Source organism: Amia ocellicauda, chromosome 16 (genome assembly GCF_036373705.1).
Source record: "Amia ocellicauda isolate fAmiCal2 chromosome 16, fAmiCal2.hap1, whole genome shotgun sequence".
Taxonomy (NCBI): domain Eukaryota; kingdom Metazoa; phylum Chordata; class Actinopteri; order Amiiformes; family Amiidae; genus Amia; species Amia ocellicauda.
This window is the reverse complement of record NC_089865.1, coordinates 804,056-828,033: the sequence shown is the minus strand read 5'-3', so window position 1 is coordinate 828,033 and position 23,978 is coordinate 804,056. Positions and strand designations below refer to the sequence as shown.

Here is a 23,978-nt window from a genome sequence, read left to right as displayed (position 1 = left end):
CGGTTTACTCCGCAGCATGACTTTCGGCTCTTCAGAGAGGAGGGTGTCAGGAATCCGACTCTCCTTTAAAAAACAGGACCGGTTAGATTTCTGCGCTCGGGGCAGGCTGCTTGAGTGTCAGGATGAGCCACAGAACGCAGGGACTCGGCGCGGACGCTCCCACTCCCTGTCCCGGAGACGCGGGCATTGTTTCGGCCTCGAGGAATGTGGTTCATCATTCCTTGTCACTTTTTCACTGAAGTCTATATCAACTATATTTAGACCACTCTCGATACACACCTCCCTATCAAAGAAAATAAATCTTTACTCTTGTAAATGCAGATCTTAAAAAACACACAGAACACTTAATAAAGAAAAAAACAGGCTGGCTTGTGAGATTAACAGTAACACTTTAATATTGGCCAGTGTGTGTGTGAACGGTTAAGGGAGCTGATCTGAGCCTTTCTAAAGAGGGAAATCGAAATTGTGCGTCCAGTTTGTGTCTGTAACGGTAGTTTATTCTTTATTACATTTTTAGTCCTCTCTTCGCTTTGTATTGTAGATTTCAGGACTATAAATGCTGGCACTGCAGTCACTGTGTCCTTGAATCAGAAACCTTGTGTGTAGACCGTCCTGTCGCTTGTGACTGAAATGTGAAAGGTCCTGCTGTTCCTCAGAGCATCGGTGCTTTATATAATTGTGTCAGGTATCACATGACCTGTGAGTGCATTTATTTCGTCAATATTAAGTCAGGAGAGTCGGTGAAAGTGCCAAGATGTCAGTCGAGACCTTTATAATATCAAATGTAAATGATGAATGCAGATTAACACACACTGACCCATGAGTCCGTCAAGAGAGGTCCCAGCACAACAGTTCACAAGTTAATACACCTTTGTATGATTTAAACGTGGGGAATTGCACATTCTGCAGTCAGGCAGGCTGCACGTGTTGTCACTTCTGAGTCGTTGTAGAAAATGTAAGAATTGAAAGAAGCGCTGCTGCTGATCGGAGAAACCACTGAGCCACGCAGTGTGTTTCTCTCGGGGGTCCTGTCCACTCTCGAGTGTGTCCTGCAGCTGTCTTCTCCCCCGGCGGTGTCCTCAAGCGCAGCCCGTGGGGAGAGGCTGCGTCTAACCTCGTGTGTCTGCCCCCCCCCGCGCCCTGGTGCTCTTCGCTGTCGAGTGAGACATAGTGAGAGTGCTGAGGCAAGAGGTTCGACTCGGCGCAGCGTCCCAGTAACCTCAGCCACGGCCAGAGTGTTCTTACTCACCGGATCCTGGGGTCTGAGCTGTGAAGCGAGCCGCCCCGGTGATTTCTGCTCATTCTCCCTTGTTTGATGAGCAGCAGTCAAGTGGAAAGCGTGTGCGGGGGGCGGAGGCTTGTTTCGCTCTCCCACATGTGTGAAGACGCCCCCCACTCAAGCGCGACTGGAAGATGTTTGTGTGAAGAAGCACCGAGAGGTCATGACAGGGGCCGAGCTGGGATTTCAAACTCGACGGTCTGGGCACCGTCCTTACTGGCCAGCCTGGTCCTCTGTTACCCACGTGGGGCAGCGTCACCGGCCATGTTTCCTCTGTACATCACGTTATCGATGAGAAGAACATAACAAGAGTGCCCCCCGATCAGTTGAGATCGGGTCGTTCCGCCCATCCGAGTTCACACTCCGCACATTTCACAACATCTGGCTAATTGAGAAAACTCCCAGGGTTATTAGTCTGTAGTTATAATTAACCGTAGGAGTAAGTGAGAAGTAGTTTGCATTCAGCATAAATAAAATAAACAAAGTTGCTTAAAATGAGTAGGCAGAGTGCTCTAGAAATGGCTTTTAATTTCCTTCTTCAACTTCAAAGCCTGTCGGGCTCTCTGACTGAAATGTGGCTGTTTTTGTTCTTTGCGGCGGCGGCAGCGGTTCATGTTGAGACGGTTGCTGTTGTCCGCGGCAGAGCGCAGCTGTCCAGTGTGTCGTGTGCGGGAGTGACCGTCTGTCTCCTCTGTCTTACAGCGCAGACGATCAAGCTGGAGGCCGGCGTGGAGGACGAGCAGGAGAGACGGGCGTTGGACCCTGACGGCTTGGGCCCAGGCGCTGAGGAAGGTGCCGGGCTGGAAGAGCGCATGATCGACAGCCCAAACGGCCTCAACGATGGCAGCCAGGGGCCGGACGGGCAGAACGACGGCGGCATGCGGCTGCCCAATGGTAGGCAAAACGCGCTGGGCTCCACGTGAGGGAGGTATAGAGGAGGGGCCACACTAGAGAGCCCCAGGACAGAATAACGCAGCCTCTGTCACCCCTCCCAGCGTCTCGGTACTGAACCAGGGGAAGAACAGCAGCTGATTTAGTGGCAACACCAGCCCCAAATACAGCTTTGTGTGACGGGGATCCTACCACCCAAAAACAACACAGAAGTAAATGACAGCGCTCCTTCAGAGCCCCGGATCAGTTCCTGCTCTGTACAGTGTGTTTAGATGGTGATTATTGTTGTGTTGGTGTTGTTGTCGCTGAGCTAATGAGCGAAGCCTCCCTCCTCGCTGCTTTTCGGTTGCAGCTTCATGCTCAGCTTAACCACCGTCCCCACGAGCTGCGCCTCCGTCTCCTCTGGTCCCGCCTCAGCCCTCCCTGACAGAGGATGCAGCTGCAGGCTGTCGGATGAGCACGCGGACGTGGCGCTGGGGGCCTGGGGACAGAGAGGGACAGAGGGGGACAGACCGTAATGCCACCATGGCCTTAAACATGCCTTCTGTGCTTGCAGGCGAGCGGCCGTTCCAGTGTAACCAATGTGGCGCCTCTTTCACCCAGAAGGGGAACCTGCTGAGACACATCAAGCTGCACACGGGGGAGAAGCCCTTCAAATGCCCCTTCTGTAGCTACGCCTGCCGCCGCCGCGACGCGCTGACCGGCCACCTGCGCACGCACTCTGGTCAGTCTGCCTGCTGCCCCCCACATCCCACACACTGCCCCACTCCCCAGACTGCCCCCCACATCCCACACACTGCCCCACTCCCCACACTGCCCCCCACACCCCACACTGCCACCCCACACTGTGCCCCCACACTCCTGACTGCCCCACACTGTCCCCCACACTGCGCACACACTCCGGTCCATCTGCCTACTGCCCCACACTTCCCACACTGTATACACACTGCCCCCCACACTAACCTCATACCCCACACACTGCCCCAAATACCCCAAACTGCACCCCATACCCCCCACACTGCCCCCTCTATACACACTGCCCCCCATAGGCTGGGTGACGCTACTACGGCCCGGCGCTGCAGGGAGTGTCTGGGTCAAAGCTATTGGCCGTGTTGTACAGACAGGCTCCCTCTCTCGCTCTCTCAGCTCCTCTCAGCGCCACGCTGTCAGGACAGGGGGAGAAGGTTTGATTTTGCTCTTTACAGATCCGGTGCCCTAGTATTCTTAACGAGAAACCAGCGCACGCGTTCCTGGAATCACTCACGACATTTAAATACCACCCTCCCGTATTAGCAGCGGGGCGAGAGGTGATTTTCTCTCTTCTTTTTCATCTGAATCGGTGAACTTTCTTTTCTTTCTCTTTTTTTTTTTAACATTTCCTGTTCAAGAGTTTTCAACAGCAGCCAAAGCTCATTAATTAGATCTCCTCCCATTTTCGTATAAATGTATTTTGGTTTGATATCAAAGCTCTTGTGAGCAGTCACAAAAATGACATCCCTGAAGTGGCGTGTTAATGCACAGCACACGCCTGTCAGTCTGCAGGTTACAGCACTTTTCCCAAACGGAGAGAAAATAAAAGTACTACGAGTGAAACAGATTAAAGAGAGAGATTGCAAAACACAGAGAGAAAAATACAGAGGAATCCTGTTTCCACTGGAATCCCTACCTTCTAAATTTCCTTCCTTTCTCCCCCTCTCTCCCTCCCTCCCTCTCTCTCTCTCTCTCTCTCTTTCCCTCCCCTCCCTCCCTCCCTCTCTCTCCCCCCCCACTCCCTGCCTGCCACCTGTTTCCACTGGAATCCCTCCCTTCTTCTGTTTCTCCCTCTCTCTCCCTCCCCCTCACCACTCCCTGTCTCTCTCTCTCAATCTCTCTCTCTCTCTCTCTCTCTCTCTCTCTCTCTCTCTCCCTCTCCCTCTCCCTCACCACTCCCTCTCTCCCTCTCTCTCTCTCTCTCCCCCGCTCCCTGCCTGCCACCTGTGCTAGTGAGGAATGTGAGGAACTCTCGGGCTGCTGGAGGACCTGGCTGGGCTGTCAGTTGTTACGCAAGCGGTCTTTGCCTCAGCGCCGGGTCCTGGCTGCCGACATGGGGGCGTGCGGTGGCACCCGTCCCAGATAACAGGTGCAGCACAGGAAAAAAACACTCGAAAAAACTAACGACTAACAAGCACTTAAAGAGACAGTGCAGCATTTCAGTCCTGTGCCGATTGTTGTGCCGTGTTGCAGCAGAGGAGTATGTTGTTTACACTGTGGCACTTCACCTTCCAGAAAACAAAGATCGAGACCACTTTCTGAGATCTGATTATGGAAAAACGCGCGTGATGTTGTGCTTCCTATTGTGCTGTGCAGACTGCGTGGACACAGTGTTGCACTCATACATCGTGCGCTCCCTTTCTGTCGCGTCTCGACATCCTACAAAAACGCACGTTTCATGCCAGGAACCTGAAGTGAGTTGATCCTGGTGGTTTCTTGGGCCGGTGCAGCACCGAGGACCTCTCTCAAAGGGGCATGGCAGGAGCCGGCCGTGGTGTTGTTGGCGTGTCTGTGCCGATCTGACCCAAGAAGCTACGCCCGTCCATGGGTCTGTGGCCGGCAGGTCTTCTCTGTCAATCCTGTGTCTGTTGTGTTGGCACACACCCCTATTATTATTATTATTATTATTATTATTATTATTATTATTATTATTATTATTATTATAAGGGGTTCTCATAACTTTCCCCCAAAGGTTCTCGTAGCCACAGAAAGTAAGTGGTAGGTTTCCTTTATTTAAATCGTGAATGTGTTTCCTTTTGTTCTGTGAACACCCCCGATGAAGACGATGGTTTTAATGAGTCTGTGGGCAGATGACTCAATGAGTAATGAGATTAGGCCACCGGAATGGAATCGAGGCCACAGGGAAGAGGCTCCTGAGAGAAAGAGGATTTTGAACTTATCCTATTTTTGAACCAGTTGATCTTGGGCCACTCATGTCTTTATATAAACTGCCGGCTCACGTGCTGGACAGATCTGTCCCACGTAGCGTAGCTCTAGAAGTGTGTGTTTTATTTAGAGGTAGGGCCTTTCTGTGGCCCCCAGATGCTCACGGAGCCGCCGGAGTCGCAGGCAGGCCTGTATTCATAGTGCGCCTCTCACACGTGGTGCTCGTGTGGGTTTGGAGTGAGTGTGGAGCTACAAAAAAATAGAAGAGTGTTGCCTTCTCGCCCAAGAACAAAGCGCTTGAAAAACAGCAGCTGCACAATGACGGTGAAAGTGAAGTCACGGCTCTGTAACACAAGCCAGTTCAGTTCTGATGAAGGTTGAGGGAGCATGGGGACAAAAACAATATCTGTACAGGAAATAACTTAACCTTTACAATTAGATCTGATCGTTTGTACTTTTGATATTGTTTGGAGGTTTTGAATATTTGGATCCACCCAATCTTTGAAGGTTTGATATGAACACATACATTTCTGAATAGAGACCCCAGCATGCGTTGTGTGGATCAGCAGGAGTGCCGTTGCTCGTCACATACGGGTGATGTGCGAACACAACGTTTGACCACAAACTGTCCCGTAATTCATGGATTTTATTGGCGCTGAAATCCCAAATAACGTGTGTTTCGCCTTAATAGATCGCAAGAAAGATGCAGGAGTGCAGATGTGTGTTAAAGAAGTGACACATGAAAGGTCAGAGCAGACGCCGCTCTCCAGCTCAGCGTTTCTCACTTTCACTTAGCGCTTCAAACTGAAAACAGTTCTCTGCTTTGAACGTAACTTTTGAAAAGCACCGTAAGCAGTGTGGTTAAAATGCCCGGATTATTTTCATAAATCATAGTTCATTTTTACAAATAATCGCCTCGGCTTCGAGTAATTGCCGTCCTGGGGAGCTTGCCTGCGGCACGTGATGCATTTTCTGTACCTAGAAAGTCCTGTGTGGCTGTGAGGACCTCGGGGCGCACCCTGCTGGGCTGTTGACCTCCATGGACTCCGCACAGTGGCCGGGTTTTGCCTAAAAATAATCACACAAGGCAGATTTACACGAGTTGTGCCGGGCTCAGATCTGTGAGGTCGGAAGCATCACTGACCTGCTTTCTTCCTCTCTGGAATAACCCGGTGTCGGCGCCCCACGCCCTGCACCGACACCACGCCTCGGAGAGGGAAATACAGCTTTGATCACTGTGTGAACTTCCTTCTCCACGCTTAACCCCATTGGAAACACGCTGGCACCCTCATGGTTTTTCTCTTTGCAAAGTCGCCGAACCATAACACTACAGCGCTGCACAGAGAGTGTGAATCACCGTAGAGTGGAACAGAAACCGGCACATCTGACAGCTTCATAGACAGAGAGCCCGGCTGCAGAGAAACGCTGCGCCGAAACAAGAGCTTGTTTTATTTTCCTGTTGACTTGCTGAGTGTTTCTTTTTCTTTCTTTCATTTTTTTTTCTTTCCCTGAGAGAAACCAGTGGTTTCACAGCGTAGCGGTGAACCCGGAGGTGATCTCCAGTGAAGTGGGTTCACCAGCTGCTGTAGGAATAACCTGCGGGGTCACTGAATCATAGCCACCACCAGCGCAACTCCTACTGGTTCTGCCTCAGTTTCACTACGCGTTGCCACCTCTAGTCTCCCCGCGGGTGCGATCCGTTCCCCGGTCGTGACTCGAGCGATATTGGTGCAGATACACTGGCACGCTTCCCAGCAGCCTCAGCAGGTGAACGGGTGCGTTAGTGGAGCTGTGCCCGTCCAGTGAGCGGACTGTGTCTTCTCTCCGCAGTGGGCAAGCCGCACAAGTGCAACTACTGCGGGAGGAGCTACAAGCAGCGCACGTCCCTGGAGGAACACAAGGAGCGGTGCCACAACTACCTGCAGAGCGTCAACATGGACTCCGCGGCTCAGACCGGGCAGCACCAAGGTATGCAGGGACCCTGATCAGCTGGGTGCCACCACTAATGTAAAAGTAACTGCTTAACATAAAGTACAAGCACTCTGGTGAACCTGTCCATCTAGATGTTTCTGACATGTAGAAAAACAGTGACATGTTGTCCAAGTGGCGCCAGAGACGGATGTGTTTTCATTGCCGTCCCCTCGCTCTGACAGGTGACACAGGGAAGGAGCAGCAGCCCATGCTCGAAGGGATGCCCTTGGCGCCGTTCGACAGACCCCCCGTGATCGAGCGGCTGCAGAGCACCGTGGGCAAGAGGAAGAGCACCACGCCGCAGAAATTCGTGGGTGAGCCCAGACGGAAACATACAGATATTGTGTGTGTGTGTGAGTGAGTGTGTGAGTGGGTGCTGGGCGATTAGAAAGTAGGTCCCTTTTCATTTCAAAGTGAATGAGTAACCTGCACTCTTGTAATATTTGGAGAATATCACCAGCGCAGTATGAGTAACCGGCAATGGCAGCTTTGTGCCGCGTACCATTACTCACCGGGTATTAGATAATGTCTTTCATTTTCACTGAGCTCCCCGGCTTCTGAAGCGGTTCTGATTTTAATCTAAGACTTCATAGTCACACGTTTGTTTTCGGTAATGCATAATGTACGAACACACAGGATACACAGGGCATGAAATGGGCTGTGGGAACTGGTGTGTTGCTGTCGACTTCTCCCTCAAATGTTTAGATATGTAGTGGTACCAAAATGGCACTGAGACCAGAACCTGCAGACATGTCTGTCTCTGTGAATCCATATGAAAAGTGAATAGGACTTTCTCCTGGCATTGGATCTGAGTCACATGACATTATCGTCCCTTATAATACCGGTCGGATGATGAGGTCACGGGCAGGCTTAGAATTTCGTGATTTTAGGCGGGTGCCCAATTTGCCAGGGCACCAAGGCCATTAAGCTAAATAGCCTGTTAAATTGCTTTGGAACCCGAAAAACACACTTCTGTTAAGAAAAACACTGGCAATTACTGTAAAAGAGTGTCCTCCTCGTGCCTTAGTAACTAGTTTTTTAAAGGAACACCAATTAAACTGGGGGTACAGAGCAAAAAGGTCCTTTCTGGCATTTTATTTGTGCTTAATAAGGAGATTTAGATATTTAATTTAATTTAATTTACATCCTACGTAGATCTATAACATGGGAAAAATCACAAACAAAACACCAGCTAAAATGCATATTGTCCACCGATCATTTCCTGTAGAAAAAAATCTGTACTCTCACACTCTCTCTCGTGCGCGCACATTCATCTTCGAAGTGCTTTATTGGAACGAAAAACAAGTGTTTCCAGTGCAATACTTTAAATATTTATATAATTAAAAGCGAACTTATTCTCACTCTCAAACTTTCTTGTCTTTGTTGGTGAAACACTAACTAAACTAACAATGGTTAGAGATGTAGATAAAGTTATTTAACTGTAATTTAGTGTGATTTCCACCCCCAATGTTCAATATTATTTATTATTTAATGTACGACGCTGTTACTGTTTAACAAGCAAAATAACAAATCGACTCAGTTCAGATATTTAAAGTTATATACATATATTTCCTGCGTTTCCCTCTTGGATGAACAGAGATGCTGCAGGAATCAAATTTAAGAGCGTTCAAAAACAGTCCCTCCCTGAGTCACAGCAGCGCATTTTAAAAGTGCTGCTCAAAGGGTTAACTGTGAAAATAATTTCACCGATTACATTTGAGTACGCTAACGGTAGCTAAAAAATAACTGCAATGAAAGCACTATAACGTGACTCTGGCGTGTATAATATAAGATACCGTTTGCTTACCTTGTCTGTAGGTTTGTTTGTTAGCTAACGACATTACGGGAATTCGAAGCCGCGCGCCGTTCCCCGCTGTCAGACTCAGAGCTGCTGCTTTGACCGATCCCAACTAGCCAATCAGAGTGGAGATATCCGAGCGCCTGCAGTGACTGGTGCTCCGGAGCCCGGTCAGAGAGCAACGATTGGACAGAGCAGCGTGAGTTTCAGTGGCAGCCAACCGAGAGGATTACATTGTTTACATTCAGTCCAAGGGTACAATGGCCGCTTTGGCCGCAAGAAACATGTTTTGGAGGTGGGCATTACGGCCACACAAGGGGCCATGGCCACCGGTGCCGCCGGCAAATTCGATCCCTTGTCACACGTCTCCAATATAGGAAAATAAACTCAATTACTGCTTAACAATGTTTTCCTTTCTTAACGACGGTTAACAGAAATGTTTGGACGTCGGTGCTCTACATACTACCTCAGACCACAATAAACACATACAGCAATACATACATACAAGTCAGAAAGTGAGTAACAGTCTAAAGCATTTCTAAATCTTTCTCGGTCTGTTTTAGTTGTGTTTTGATCACATGTCCAGGGGACCCATAACTGCGAGGCTGGTGTGTGTCTGGTGTTGGAAATCTCAGTATGAACACGTTGTGTTTATTAATAACCTGAGACTGTCCCTTCCTGGGCGTGACATGCGATGACTTTTAGTCACTGGTTTCTGTTTCTTTGAGATGACGATTGATTTAGCCGAGCAGAGGCAGGGTGGGATCAACTCTTTCGGTTCGATGCTCAGCACCGGGGATTTTTCTTCTTCGCTTTGTCACACTGTGCCCTTATGATGTCGTTTGTTATTTAGAGACAGGAGATATATTTCAGAATCTCTCTGACCTTGACACTGCAGCACACACTGTAGGGTGACGAAATAAAATCGAATCTGTGCAGAACCAGCGACGTTCGATCTGGTATGATTTCTCTGATGGTTCGAGGACAGCCTGCCGTGAAGTCCTGTGACTCACGTTCAGGGCTATTGGTGTCTTATCTTGTTTTTACGTTTCTGACAATGTTCCCCATGATGCTATTCCAATATAATATCGTGCATCAACGTCTATCATCCAATGAAAATGCTTTCTGTTTATTTAAATAAAACTGAAGCCCATTGACACCTCTGAACAAAGAACAATGCCCGCATATTGTCCTTGCATATAGGATGTATAATTATTATTTTGTTGTAGTAATTATCATCATTTAATTTAATTCCTAACTGTTATTAAATTAACTACAAGAGATTACCTCATTAATACCAATTTTTTACTTAAAATTAAATAAAGAAACGTTGAGAATATTACTAAGGATGCACAAAACAAGTCAAATTAAAAACAAAATGTAAAATGTTTGTTTTCATTTTCTTTTTAACCCAAACTCTGTTTTCCTCTTTAATTTATTAATGTTAGAATGTTATCTTGTGACAGTGTTCTAAGCTGAGCCAAAAAAAAAAGAGTCGAGCTGAAAACAGACCTGTTATTATTCTCTTTATTGTGGTTTGGCACACCTGTCGCTCTGCTAGTGCAGCCTGACTGAGAGACAAGCAAAACACCTCACCGCATCCACGTTGTGCAAGGGTTAAACACTTATTTTAGGCAATTTCGCACACACGGGGCTTTCCACCTTTACAAGCCCATAGCCAATTAAAAACAGCCATTAGAGCGAGGAAAGAAAGGGCGCCTGTCCTGATACTCGGCTCTGTGCATCCCGAGATTGTCAACCCGGCAAAAACCTGTCCGGTGCCGTTTCCCAAAGCAGCGCCGTGCCCCGGCAGTTTGAAAACTCAGATCTGTGATCATATGATCGATGAGGGACGCTCGCCTCTTCATCGGCACAGGTATCGGAAAAGGAAGAATGAAAAAGAAAAGATTTTAGAAGTGAGAAAGGGAGAAAAACAGTTCACAGTGGACAGGTTTCCCAGTGTTCATTACACAACAGGGTGTGTGTGTGTGTATTTACCAGTGTGTCTATCGCCCTTGTTACACATATGAATAAATTATGTTTACTAATTGCCAATACAGGGGGTCCCAGCCCTGCTCCTGCAGGGGCCCTGCCCTGCTGGCTTTTGTTCCACCCATGCTCTCAATTACTTAATTGAATTGTTAATTGAACTAATAATTTGCTTACATGTGACTCTTTAAATTGTGTAACTGATAAAATGTTGGTTCCTTAATAAGATATGATTATTTTAAGCAATAGGGGGTTTAAGTTAAGGAACCAACATTTTATCAGTTACACAATTTAAAGAGTCACATGTAAGCAAATTATTCGTTCAATTAAAGGTTCAATTAAGTAATTGAGAGCATGGCTGGAACAAAAGCCAGCAGGGCAGGGCTCCTCCAGGAGCAGGGCTGGGACCCCCGTGGCAATGCATGGAAGACGTGTTCACTTGTGTGCCTGGAATGATGTTCTAGTTGGGGCTGTATATGTGATGCCTCCTCCCACCTGCCCTATGAGATCGCTGAGGAGGAAAAGCACTGTCTGTGTCTGAGGTGTGATTAGTGCCGTGGTTATTAATGTGTGAGATACAGGACGTTCCTGTTCTGGGATTTGTTGGATCTGCTGGATGCTGTGTCTGTGGCTGATCTCCAGGTTTCCCTGGAGTCTCGAGGGCCATTAACTCAATAAATACGTCACCAAACGGAGAACGTTGACACAAAACTGCTCGAAGTTTTGTAATTTATTTGCATTTTGATATGAAACTCTTGGTTTTCCTGTTTTCAGTCGCTTTGATTCTGCTTGATTTTTATCTGCCCGGTCCGTCCTGCACTTCGTGGTTTTTGTCAAAGGATATATTTGCATAAGAGTTTTATTTCCGTTCATTTGTTTTTTTTTCATGTTTAATGTGAAGGTGTTTAAAGTAAATCTAATTATATCATCTTCAAATAATAATTAATCAACGGGCACAAGGCAGCACTGTTAGGGCTCTGGACTCATAACCGGAAGGGGTTCAAGTCCAGGGTGGGGCAGTGCTACTGTACCCTTGAGCAGGTCCTTCACTTAGATTGCTCCAGTAAAATGCCCAGCTGTATAAATGGGTACAAATGTAAGTCGCCCTGGATAAGAGCGTCAGCTAAGTATCTGAATAACATGATGTGTTTCTCTTTGGATCTGTATACTCCTATATATATATATATATATATATATATATATATATTCCTATAATGTAGCCAGACCTTATTACAACTCATTAAGAACATAGCGTCCAATGGAGAGGAGCCCATTCACCCCATCGTGCTCGTTTGGTGTCCATTAATAACTAAGTGATCCAAGTATCCTATCCAGTCTGTTTTTGAATGTTCCCAAAATTAGGATATTAGATACAATCTGCTTTTTTAAAGAGATCAGTTTATTCCCCACATTAGTTTTCAGTTTCTTCTGCTCCTGTTTGTCCAGCGAGATCAATAATCAGGTGTCTCCATCACAGTAACTGACTAGATGAGTTAAGACCAAAGTCCTGAGCAAGCCTTTTGTAGAGCAATGAGAAAACACAAAAACCTTGAAGAGGGAGAGTACTATTGTGTGTGTGTTTGTTGTCTGTGCTGCAGGGGAGAAGCTGATGCGCTACGCCTACCCGGATGTGCGCTACGAGATGGGCCTGAAGTACGACAAGGACGCCGAGCTCATGCAGGCGCACATGATGGACCAGGCCATCAACAACGCCATCTCCTACCTGGGCACCGACTCCCTGCGGCCGCTGATGCACCACCAGCCCCTTTCCATGGCCGACATGGTGCCCCTGATGAACCCCATGTACCCTCAGGTCTACCCCCCCGGCCGCATGGACCGGCCCAGCAGCCGCGACGCCCCCCCGGCGAGCCACGACTTCTCCATGGACTCTCCGCTCTCCCTGATCCGACCCAAGAACCCCCCGGCCGAGCGCGACGCCTCCCCCAGCAACAGCGGCCTGGACTCGGTCGACTCGGAGAGCAGCACCCCCGAGGAGCGGCCTGGTTACACCCACGCCCCACCGCCGCCCCGCCGGAACAAGCCCAGCCCGGCCTACGGCAGGGAGGAGGGCCGGGGCCTGGAGTCCGGGGGCAGGGCAACCGTGGAGGCGCCGTTGCCGGGTGCCCCTTGCGCCCTCAGCCCGTCCAGACACTCGTACCGGGTCTTCACCGCGGAGGGGGAGGAGCTGAAGGCCTTCCGGTGCCAGCACTGCCGGGTGCTGTTCCTCGACCACGTCATGTACACCATCCACATGGGGTGCCACGGCTACAGGGACCCTCTGGAGTGCAACATCTGCGGCCACCGCAGCCAGGACCGCTACGAGTTCTCCTCGCACATCGTCCGGGGGGAGCACACCTTCCACTAGGGACAGGAGAGGCGTGTGCGTGTGCGTCTGTGAACTGCAGAGCTCTGGATTCACCCCAGCGTGGGACAGGTCTTTAGTGTTGCTCTGTCCCTGTTCTCACACACACACACGTCTACATTTGAAACAGTCAATGAAGATCTGGGTCTATGAATATTGTTTTATTTGCGTTTATATCTGGAGTAGCAGATTGAAGATGTTTAGAGTGGGAAGTCTGGGAAATGTATTTTATTGTATGTTTTAAAGTCCCGCAAGCTTGTTCAGCTCCCATCCAAGGTCCATTCCTCCTCGAGCCGGTTCATACCGGTTTTGCATCTGGTCTCCTCTCCCCCCTTTAAAATCGTTCCTCTATCAAGTCCTTTAAGAGTTCGCTGTTTACAGTCACTTACATCATCAATGCATGAAGTAATGAAGTCATGCTTTGATCTGAGCAGCTCCCACATGCGGTCTCCTCGGCCCCCCGGGTCCGTCTCCTCGGCCCCCCGCGCCTCGCCGCACACCAGCTGCTCCAACACAAAGACTCATTGACTGTGTTTTTAGAGGCACTTTCTTGCTTATTACAAGGTAATAACAAGCCCTGTACGCTTACAAATGCTGGATGTTTACCTGTCGGTTAGTTATGACACGTGTGTAAATATTTATATTTTATGTGTTGCCATGGCATGTCCCTAAAAGTGCCTTGACGCGCCTCTAGAGCCTCAGCGCCTGGTCCGCAGCGCCGATCGGGGACACGGGTCGAAAATGAACAGCAGTGTGTGTTGTGAAAGTTACTGACCCTAAAGTACTTTTGCGATAATAATCTTTTTTAGACTAATTAAACAATGTATTTAGAAACGGAGGATGGCTTTGTCAACCATAACAAGGGCATTATTGGTCTGGTTTTCTTTTCTGGTGTCTATCTGTCTTTGAGCATTACTGTAAGATAGCGGTGCTTCACAAATATCACAAGGTCGTCTCTTTTTATGTCCAAGTAGGGTTTTAGGAAAACATATACCGATCTAAATTTGTCACGCGCCGCCCCTTCACTGTGTTGTTGGCGTGTCCCAGTGCCGGTGACCCAGTGAGAATGGGCCGCAGCGACGGCTGTGGCATTGTTGATGAGGCGCACGACTCTGACTCCTCTGGAAGTGCTTGTTGAAGAAAAGCATCTTTGTCAATGAGAGCAGAGGCTGATGGGAGAGACACTGGCACAGGTGTCCCCTCACGTGTCAGGGCTGTGTTTTCAGATCACGACACATCCGCAGATACCCGGTAATTGCGGTAAGCGTTCATGTGATCCCCATGTGTCGACCTCTGGCTGTGGGTGGAGTGAAGGGACATGTGTTTTGTTTTGGTCCTACATTGTGCTCCTAAAGCTGACATTGAGGTAAATCTCAGTTTGAAAGGAATAGAGAAATCTGCCATTTTATACTAATACACGTAGTATAACATATTGAGGGATTTCATGACCAAATTCAAGGTTGTTTTCCATCTCCTGACGCTATACTTAATTTGCTGTTCATCAGTAGCTGCCTCCTCACAATCCTGCTGTACGATACGGCAACGTCTTGCTTCAAGACTTACTGTGTGAGTTTAAACACATTCATGGTTACACTTTTAATTACTGCACAATTTGAGATAAAGCTCCTAGTGCTGGACGGTACATTGTTTTTCTCTGTTTTGTTATTCGAAGGCTTGGTGTTTGTTTTTTGTTTTGTATTTTCCTGAAACAGAGAATCGAATATATATCCAATTACGCACAAATGAAACAATGCAAAATATGTGTTATACCTCGCCTACAAAGGCAACTGTTCCAGACCCCACAATCGAATAACGGGTGATCTCGGTGCAGTCCCTGCCCAAGTGCCTGTCGGGCATCTCATTGACTTTGCGCTGTTGTCTAGTCAGTGCGCAGATAGACACTGTCCTCGGTTAAAGAAGATGTGCGTTCCTTTCACGTGACTGTTATGCAATGCTTTGTTATTCTGCCGTGTCGCCTTTTTTTGTTTGTTTGTTTGTTTTTTCTTTTTAATTCAAATGCTTTCCATTGCCTCTCTCCCCTGGAGGAACGCAGTGAAAAGTAACTGTAAAAGGTAACTGTGAAACGTCATTACTATGAAACCAGGGGATTCTGCTGCCCAGGTCACAGGTAAATAAAGACCCTTGGGAAGCAAACCAACGCGTTGAAGTTGAAGCCGATCACTAAGCTAAACTGAGCCAAACTTATTAGGCGCCACCAGGATTCACCCCCTGCAGCTGAGCGCAGACGTCTGTCCGCTCGCCCTCCTGCCTGCGATGCAGCTGTCATGGAGGTATATAGTACAGGAACTACATATGACAGTCGTTCTTATTAATCTTATTTTTAGAACTAATAAACCTACCTTAAAAAGAAAACAACCCTGCTAACTTTAAGGTATGCTTCCCCAACCATAGTTCATTTTCTTAAAAGCTTTAAATGAACTTAATATATAAATGATCTTCCTATGCACTTAAATCGACGGGTCGCCCCCAGACCGAACAGTGTGGTTTCTGTGTCCAGGGAGGAAACGCCAGATTGTCGAGCGATGTGTCCCTTCGCTCTGCGTGAGTGAGGAGGTCTGTAATATCCCGTGGCAGCGGGGGAGCCCAGGGCTTGTCAGCTCAGCTGTGTGTGTGTGCTTGTGTGCGTGGTTGACCACATTGTGCAAGTCTAAAACTGTTGACCTTGCACCTGTGGCACATTCGGCCGAACACCGGGAAGGGTGAGAGACGGTGGTTGCGCTGCTGGCCCAGATACAGCACAACAGTCCTGCTGGTACTGTTCCATTAAATCACAGTTATACCTGGAAATGTAATGAAGTGTTGGTGCTGGGCCTTTGTGACAGAGCGCCTGTCTTTCATACACCAGAGCAATGTCTGGAGACGCATTAAACCCAGTAAACACCACACAGACACACTGCACTTAACGCCAAACGTTAAAATGGCACTTTAGTGTTGAAACCTTCGCTGGATCTCAGAGCAGTTTTCTAGTCCCTCAGTGGTAATCGCAGTAGAAACCGCAGAACTCGCGTGAGGCCCGTTATTTCTGTTTTATATTCTTATCTTCACACCTGGGCGAATGTTTTGCCAACGGTCTCCTGCCAAATTCAGTGTATAAGACATTACACAACCTCTGTCATGAATTCACCCTCAGTCTGTTTGGTTTTCGAATTCTGGATTCGTCCTGAAAAATGTTAGCGTTTCCCACCAAAGCATTTAACCTCCATGGTATAAATCAGTGCGCAGTAATGAGCACGGCAAGGAATGTGCTTCTACACTGAATTCAGCAGTGTTGACGTGTCGTTACTGAGAGAGAAGCTGTGTGTGATACTGATGGCTTTGAAACCTGTTTACACGTCTGTGTGTGTTTGGAGATGTAGTGTTGTTTATTACACACACACACACACACACACGTTTGTGTTCTGGCTTGAAAACCCACTGAAACGTGAGGAATGCGACCTTCGTCTGCTTGGTGCAAAGATATATGTATGTGTCTGATAATGAGGAGGATATCGATGTGTGAGTTAATACATATATGTTTGTGCATCAGTGCTTTTTTATTTTGTACATATTCTTAAATTTATATAATATATACAGCATAAGGCATATATATATATTTTTGATAGGCTGCAAGTGTTGTCTAGGTTTGAGATGAATACGATGTCACGTTTTTCTTCGAATTTTTCTTCATTCTGTTCCGAGTTTAAACTTTATTTTTGCTGAAGTAGCAGCATGTGAACTGGCTGGAGGGGTCCAAGAGAAACACGAGAGGGACAGTGCTGTGCGTTCGTCTCTCCGTCATTCAGGTTTCTCAGAGGTATTCGAGTCTGTGACCAAGGAGGCTTTTACCCTCAAACTGCTTAAGGGATCAAAGTTCATTACTACCAACACACTTCCTGACAGCTTCAGTTCTGTGGATTGGGCATTGATTATTATTATTATTTAAGAGTGAGGAATAAAGCAGTTTACTGTTGTATTGATCAGCATGGCCCTTATATTATTATTTGTGTCTGTACAGCAGGTGGGGGGCCACAATAAGAAGCACATGTTCCCTCTACAGTAACACAGAGGGGTCGGGTTTCTTTCTGTCGGACAATATGTGATGTTATTGTTCGAATTGAGTTCTTTATGAATGCATTGTTAGAGAGCTAGATCACCCTTTCCTCTCAGCTCCAGAAATTGGGCCCCTTGGTGCCCCGTCCCCGACCCCCTGGTCCCTCTGCATTAGTTCCACAGAAAACATGCTCAATTCACTCTGTACTGGGTCGTGGTTTTCCATTTGTAATATCTGTATGTTTCCCAGCCCTGTGTCCTCTGTGGACTCTGTAGTATTACCTCAGTTTTTCGGTTAACCTTTTCTGTTATTATTGTGTATGTAAATCCCGTTGCGACGCAGTGGTTCAGAGACGCAGCGGATGCTCCCAGCCTCCCCACGCTGCACATGACAATCCCACTGCGTTGTGAGTCTTTGCCCCGGGTGTGGACGTTCACTGACTATGCCAGGCTCTTCGACCGTCCTTCACCGCACTCAGTCTTCATATCTGTCACCGCAGAGAAGGAAGGCATTGGCTTCATATTTGACACAGTGCTGTGTCAGCGGACACGAGCGCTACAGGAGGATCGCACCGGTGTCGTACGGACTGCACGTCCACCTGGGAGAATCTGGAAAGAGAAGGATTAGGAATCCAGATTCAAAGGCATCTGCAATGTGGTGCCACTTCCACCAGCTTCTGTGGAATAAAACGCTCTTCGTTGTGAATCGGGAACTTTTAAGTCTTGCACCGAGGAGCCGAGCTTGTGTGTGTGATGGGGATTTTTATTTGACCTTGGACACAAGCTGGTGAAAACGCCCTTCAGCGCAGAGACCTCGACGATCCGATCACACAACGGCACAGCAAACTTCACATCGTCATGTTGTTGGTTTTCTTTTTGTATTTATTTTATTTGAGGAGTTTTGATGTTCTAAGGTCAAATAATTAAGCAAAACATTCCATATGAGCCAAGTTACAAAAGTATTTCTTTATTGTTTTAAAATAAATGAAGTTAGTCTGTCGAAAAAAAGGAAACGAATGGAAAATAAGAGAAAAACTGAACAAATCCACAAAATATTCAGCTCAGCTGAATTTTCTGTCCTCTACAGCTTGGTTGAAGGTATTTTGAAGTAAAAAAAAATTTAAGTGGGTTGTTTTTATGATATGTTTTAAAAAAACAGTCTCACGACTATCTGAAAGGGAACTAATCCCTACAAAGAGAGGAGTGGGTTTTGTGTGACTTTAATTACCTGTAAACACCTCAAAAAGTGCATTTTTATTTTTTTAAAGTGCAATAGATCACTATTTTTGCTTCGGACGTAAAAATGTGTAAATAGTTTTGTGAAAATTGAAGTAAATATCTGATTTTTTGGAATCTGTCAAAGACTGCAAACATGGACTGGTACACAGATCCATGAAAAAGCAGTATCTTTTTTGTTTTTTAATATATATTTTGGTACTAATTTTAATATGGGATTTGCTGTTACTTTCTTGGTTGTGAAAGATGCACAGTTTACTGAAATAAAGTGAGGGATCTCAGGTATATTCGTCTGCCGGTTGTGTTTGTTACTTGTCTTCCACTGCAGTTGTTTTATAAAGGCTGGGAAATGGCAAAGGTGACACAATCATCGATCTAACGCTTCGCAACTGAAATTTAAAACCATATGTTTGTACTATATTACACATTCTGGTATTATTATTATTATGGAAGAATATGATGATGAAAATCATATTTTAAATCTGATGAATATAGTATTAAAGCTTACAATGAAACGTGTCAGTGTATTGCATTATATCAGCTTTCTTGGCAATACATCGTCACTCCCACTGCACACATTTAAAGCCTTTCAAGTGTGTAGCAAAATACACTAATTATGAGATTTAAAGAAATGACAATTCTGTCAAAGGTGTGTGTGTTTGCATCGGTGATCGCTCCGACAGAGTTTAGTTACAATCAGGAGCGACTTCTGAAGTCCTCTTCCATGTCAAAACATGTGTGTGCCACATGGACACGCCATATTGCAATCATGTATGTACCAGTGTGTTAGAACATAAGAACATAAGAAAGTCTACAAACAAGAGAAGGCCATTCAACCCATCGTGCTCGTTTGCTGTGTTAATCTGTGTGTTGTGATCTTGCATTATCTCCACCTAAAGAAACCTTCAGATGTCTTTTTATCCCTTTAAAAATGTGAAATGATTAATTAACTTGTTCCCGGATGTTGTGTTCTGAAGCAGGTGATCTTTTAAAGTATCTCTAAATGCTGGGACTTGCAGAGGAAGCTGACTCTTGAAAAAGCCTGATTCGGCATTTTGACAACCTTTCTAAAATCCTGTAGGTTCTTAAAAAACAACTATGTGTGTGTGCGTGTGCGTGTGCGTGTGCGTGTTCTTTCTTCTGATGTTTCGGGTGCTTCAACTGTCCTGTCGAAATGACACCTTAGCCCAACGCCTTTATGAACAAGGCTTTCACAACAAGTGACAAAACCTCCTTTTCACACCACTCTCTTGTCCTGTTTTTTCAGCTGTGCTTTGAGAACCAGATATTTTGCAAGTTGTGCACTTCTGTCCGGGCTTATTAAACAAGAAACCCGTCTTACTGAAAACACAGGATCGCAGTCTGAGTCTGAGCTCGTGTTTTCACTGTGTTTCTGTTTGCTAGAGTTTTAACTTAATCGCCGTATCAGTGTGAAAGTTGCTATGAGTGATTCTCTGAGCTGCGTTTTACTTTAACTGATAAAGACATTTACCAGCACTTAGCGCTCAGCAGCTGAAATGACTGTATTAATGTGTTTCCCATGGTTGAAGTCAGAATACAAACAATAATACTAAAATGGTCGTCTTGTTTGTGTTTAAAGGCTCTTCATAGCATTAGTAGAGTATCGATAACATTTTTTGACAGCTTTCTCTCTTTCATGAGGAATAAACTCATTTGCCCTCTTTTATCCATCCCCCTTCTTTGGATCATTGGCTTGGGGATTGATTTGTGAAGCCGTTTTTGGAAAGGTGAAAGGTCTTTGGTAGAGTAGATACTTGACTGCCGGATACTCTGGGGTTATTAATCTGAATTTTGTGGTGGGAGGAACCTTACCTATTAAAACCGTGCAGACGCGTCCACACACAACGAGCTGGGAACCGCTCCGTGAAAGTTGGCTTCTGTTTCCCCAGGAGGAACCAAAAACCTGTGGATGACCATGACTTGTTTCCGACACCCCATGGGGAATGGAGATAACGCAGAGATGGTATCTCCCACGTGTGCGTTACGACAATGCAAGAACCCAAGAGATAAGCAGGCTTCCTAAATGATGAAACTTTTGTAATCAAATGTTTTCAGAGAGAAAAAAAAATTGTTTCCACAGAAAGATGTACAAAAAAATATATAATTTTAATAGATACTGTCACAGAGGAGATATGATATTACCTAATAATGAGCGATACACCGAGCGCTGGGATGTCTCTTCCGTGTTTGATTGAGGCACCATTTTATCTCCCAGAATTTTAGTTCTCGTCAGGGCCTGGTCTGCTGCGACAGATACAGCTGTTAGCATGTTGGCGTGTTAACGTGTTAACATGTTGGCGGAGCTGGGCTCTCTATGGTGCTGTGACTAGAAGACATAGTTGGCATTAAGGCTTATATCCCCACAAACTGAAACACATGGCATTGCAGTACGCACTCGAAAGCCCGAGAGACAGTTTGCCCCCTGGATGTCCGTGTGGCGCATCTGTATGTTAGCTGGGGACTCGGGGGGGCTCGGCCGGGTCGGAGAGAGTCTGAAGCCAGGCTCTCCACACTGTGTGTATCTGTGGGCTTGTGTTTGTGTCTGTACGTGAGTGTGTGAGCCCGTTTGAGAGTATGGAGTGTGTGTGGCGTGTGTAGAGCACGTGGCCGGCTACTTCCCCTATCCCAGGGCTTTATCAAGATGGAAACACGGCCAGGATCTGCAGCCCCCGATAAAGAGTTTCACTTCCAATGGCCCGTGGCCTTATCTCCCCCCCTGCAGGTCTGACCGACGTACCCATCTCACGGGGGACGGTTGGGACGAGATCCCGCAAAGATACGACCCCCTCTGTGAAATCAATATCAAGACAGATCGTCATATAGACACAGACACCGCATCCAGAGCACGAGATGAATTTATGTTATCTTTCTGGGAACTCGGCATACTTTCTTACTCTGCTGGCGCTGGTGCGTGTCTGGTGTTTCATACAGGCGACCGCTTTGAGAAAGGCTTGGTGATCCACCACAGATTTACAGCATGATTGAATATGAGACTGGGCAGCGCTCTCTCTGCCTGGTCCGCGTGAAGACGTGCTCTCTGGACTGGATTCTCACAGACACGGCTTTGAAGGTGGTTGGTGGTGAGAGAGGTTATTTCCAAAGGAGAGCTTTTACAATCTGACAACATGTTTCTCCTATCAGCAAAGATAGCAAACTTTGTCGTTGCCGAATCGGGAAACCCTGTGCACCAGCTCTTACTGAAGCGTGCGAGTCTGTGCTTAGGAGGAACAGCCGATCTTGCGAAATCTCAGCCCAGGCAGAGCCCTCGCTTCCTCCTGGATCATTGTGTAATCAGCAAAGCCCAGCCTTTGTTTTCCTGTTTTTCCTGAAGAACCGAGAGGTATACAGCCATGGACAGGACAGGTTCCTGTTAGCCTACTTTTTGTTTATTGTGTGCGTGTACGACTGTGTGCATCAGCATTCACAGAAGGCCTATGTTTGTGTCTTTTTGTATTTGTGTGCTTTTTACAATGCTAAGCTTAACACCTGGACCCTGTGTCCACAGTGTCGCTCCTTGGCCGTGGACGCTGGCCCAGAGGTGGCCTTGTTTTTCTTCACTGAAACTGCACCGCACAGCTCGACAGGCCGGGAGAATCACTTGTCTGGAAAAGGTGACGGGAGGGAACTGTGTCTCTGCCTGCGAAACAGACACAGCCGTGATGAAGACAGGTTGGCGTGTGCTAGTGACCAGACCAGGTGCTGAGCACAATGGCAGCCTGGCTCGGGGAGGTGTGGTGGCACGCACACAGCAGGGCGGGGGAGTTGCATGTGAAGCATGGTGCATTGTGTGGATTGGGGAGAGGGTGGAGGCACCAGGAAACTGGGAATCCAGCTTTACAGGTGTGTGCGGTTGGCTCTCCCTGCTTTGGAATCAGGATAATTGCTGCTCCTGTCTCTCTCTGTGAGACAAAAGTACGTGCTGCTCGCCGAAACCAAGAGTGTGCCCCCGGCCAGCCCCTGTCAGGTGACTCACGACCACGGCTCGGGGGCCCCATTGGGAAGAGTGCGGACAGGGCCCCACTCTCACTTGTGTGTGTGGGAATTCAGCACAAGATCTCCTGCCGAAACCCGTACTTAAAGAGGTTCTGCTTTAGTTTTTTCTCTTGACTGCACTTTCCACTGTTCAGCTGCAAAGCTTCGTTGGCATCGTTTCTGTTGTTGTGGTCAGTGTTGGCCTTCTCATTCTGAACTGCTAGTGATCTTTCACAAGTCTGTGTGACCCGGTCTCTGCCTGTGGCGGTGAGAGAGGTGTGAGGGCACCGTCCTGACCAGGACTCTGCACGGGGGGTGGGATTACAGCAGGCATGTCTGCAGAGACAAAACCCACAAAAACAGAGCGTGTGCAGCTGCAAAGACCCCTGGGAAAAGGCAGGCTGTTTTGTGGTGGAGTGCTGCGCTGCGCTGGTCTGCAACTCCCGCTCGTGGCGGGGTCTGACTGCTGAAGACCTGTGCTTTCCTTCCTCCTCCCTCCCTTATCGACATTTTCATCTGTCTCTTCTCCTCTTTCAAGGTCCGAAGCAGCCGAAAACCCAGAGAGCAGCGACAGAAGAAACACAGAGCCTGGCAGCATCAATCAGCTGCACGTTGTCCCTGCCTCGGCTTTAGCGGCAACAGCTCTGCGTTTCCAGTGGAGGAAGGGCTGCTGAGTGTTGCATCGTATGGTGGCAGCGGTCAGGGTGTTGGTGGCAAAGACAACCACAGTGACAGTCTAGTATCTATGGCTTCAAATGACCATTTCCCTTTTTGCCCATGTGCCTATAAACTATATTCTCAGACTGTTACCAAGACACAGTGTGCCAGCAGTAATGTTTAATGCCCTCTTCTCCAGCTCGGAGTGATATTTCATTGTGAGGTGCGCTGTGCGATAGCGTAGCCGCTGTTGTTAGGGTGTGCTGTTGTCTGTGTGCCGCAGGGGCAGGTTGTGGAGGCTGTGGTGTTGAGAGTGATAGCGGTGGGGGGCCGGGGCAGGTGTGCAGAGAGATACAGCACCTGCGCTGCGGAGGGAGAGACGGAGACGTCGACCTGGGAAATAAGAGACGCTCCTGAAGGGGAGCTCTGCTTCCCAACGACCCCGACACCCTCCGCTGTGGTTTCCAAAAATGGGCACACAGCTGGTTCTGGTTGAACTGAAAATGCACTGAAACAAACTGGAGGGAAAAGAAGAAAAAAAAAAAAAAATATATATATATATATATATATATATATATATATATATATATATATATATTTTAGTGTGTGTGTGTGTGTTTGTGTCATCCAAGCTTAACTCACTGTATAAGTATTTTAATGGCTCCATATTTTTGTCAGAAGAAGGCGAGCACAAGCTGAAATTTGCAAGGGGAGCTCTTTCTCTCTTTCTGTTTTTCTCTTTTTCTCAGCACAGCCGACATTTCAAATACCTGGTGCTCTTTTGATCACATAAACATGGTAATAAAAGATCTTTCATAACCGATTATTCCACAGAC

General features: G+C 47.2%; 1 protein-coding gene across 1 annotated transcript in view; it reads left to right on the top strand.

Annotated features, from left to right (window-relative positions):
• The window catches only part of ikzf2 (IKAROS family zinc finger 2), a 35,124-nt gene extending 16,347 nt beyond the window's left edge, over positions 1-18,777 (top strand). The window contains exons 4-8 of the mRNA XM_066687565.1: positions 1,982-2,173; positions 2,727-2,894; positions 6,917-7,054; positions 7,240-7,371; positions 12,443-18,777. Of these exons, the coding sequence (XP_066543662.1) occupies positions 1,982-2,173; positions 2,727-2,894; positions 6,917-7,054; positions 7,240-7,371; positions 12,443-13,209 (1,397 nt within the window). The 3' untranslated portion in view covers positions 13,210-18,777. The remainder of the gene's footprint in view (positions 1-1,981; positions 2,174-2,726; positions 2,895-6,916; positions 7,055-7,239; positions 7,372-12,442) is intronic.
• Positions 18,778-23,978: the final 5,201 nt, after the last annotated feature.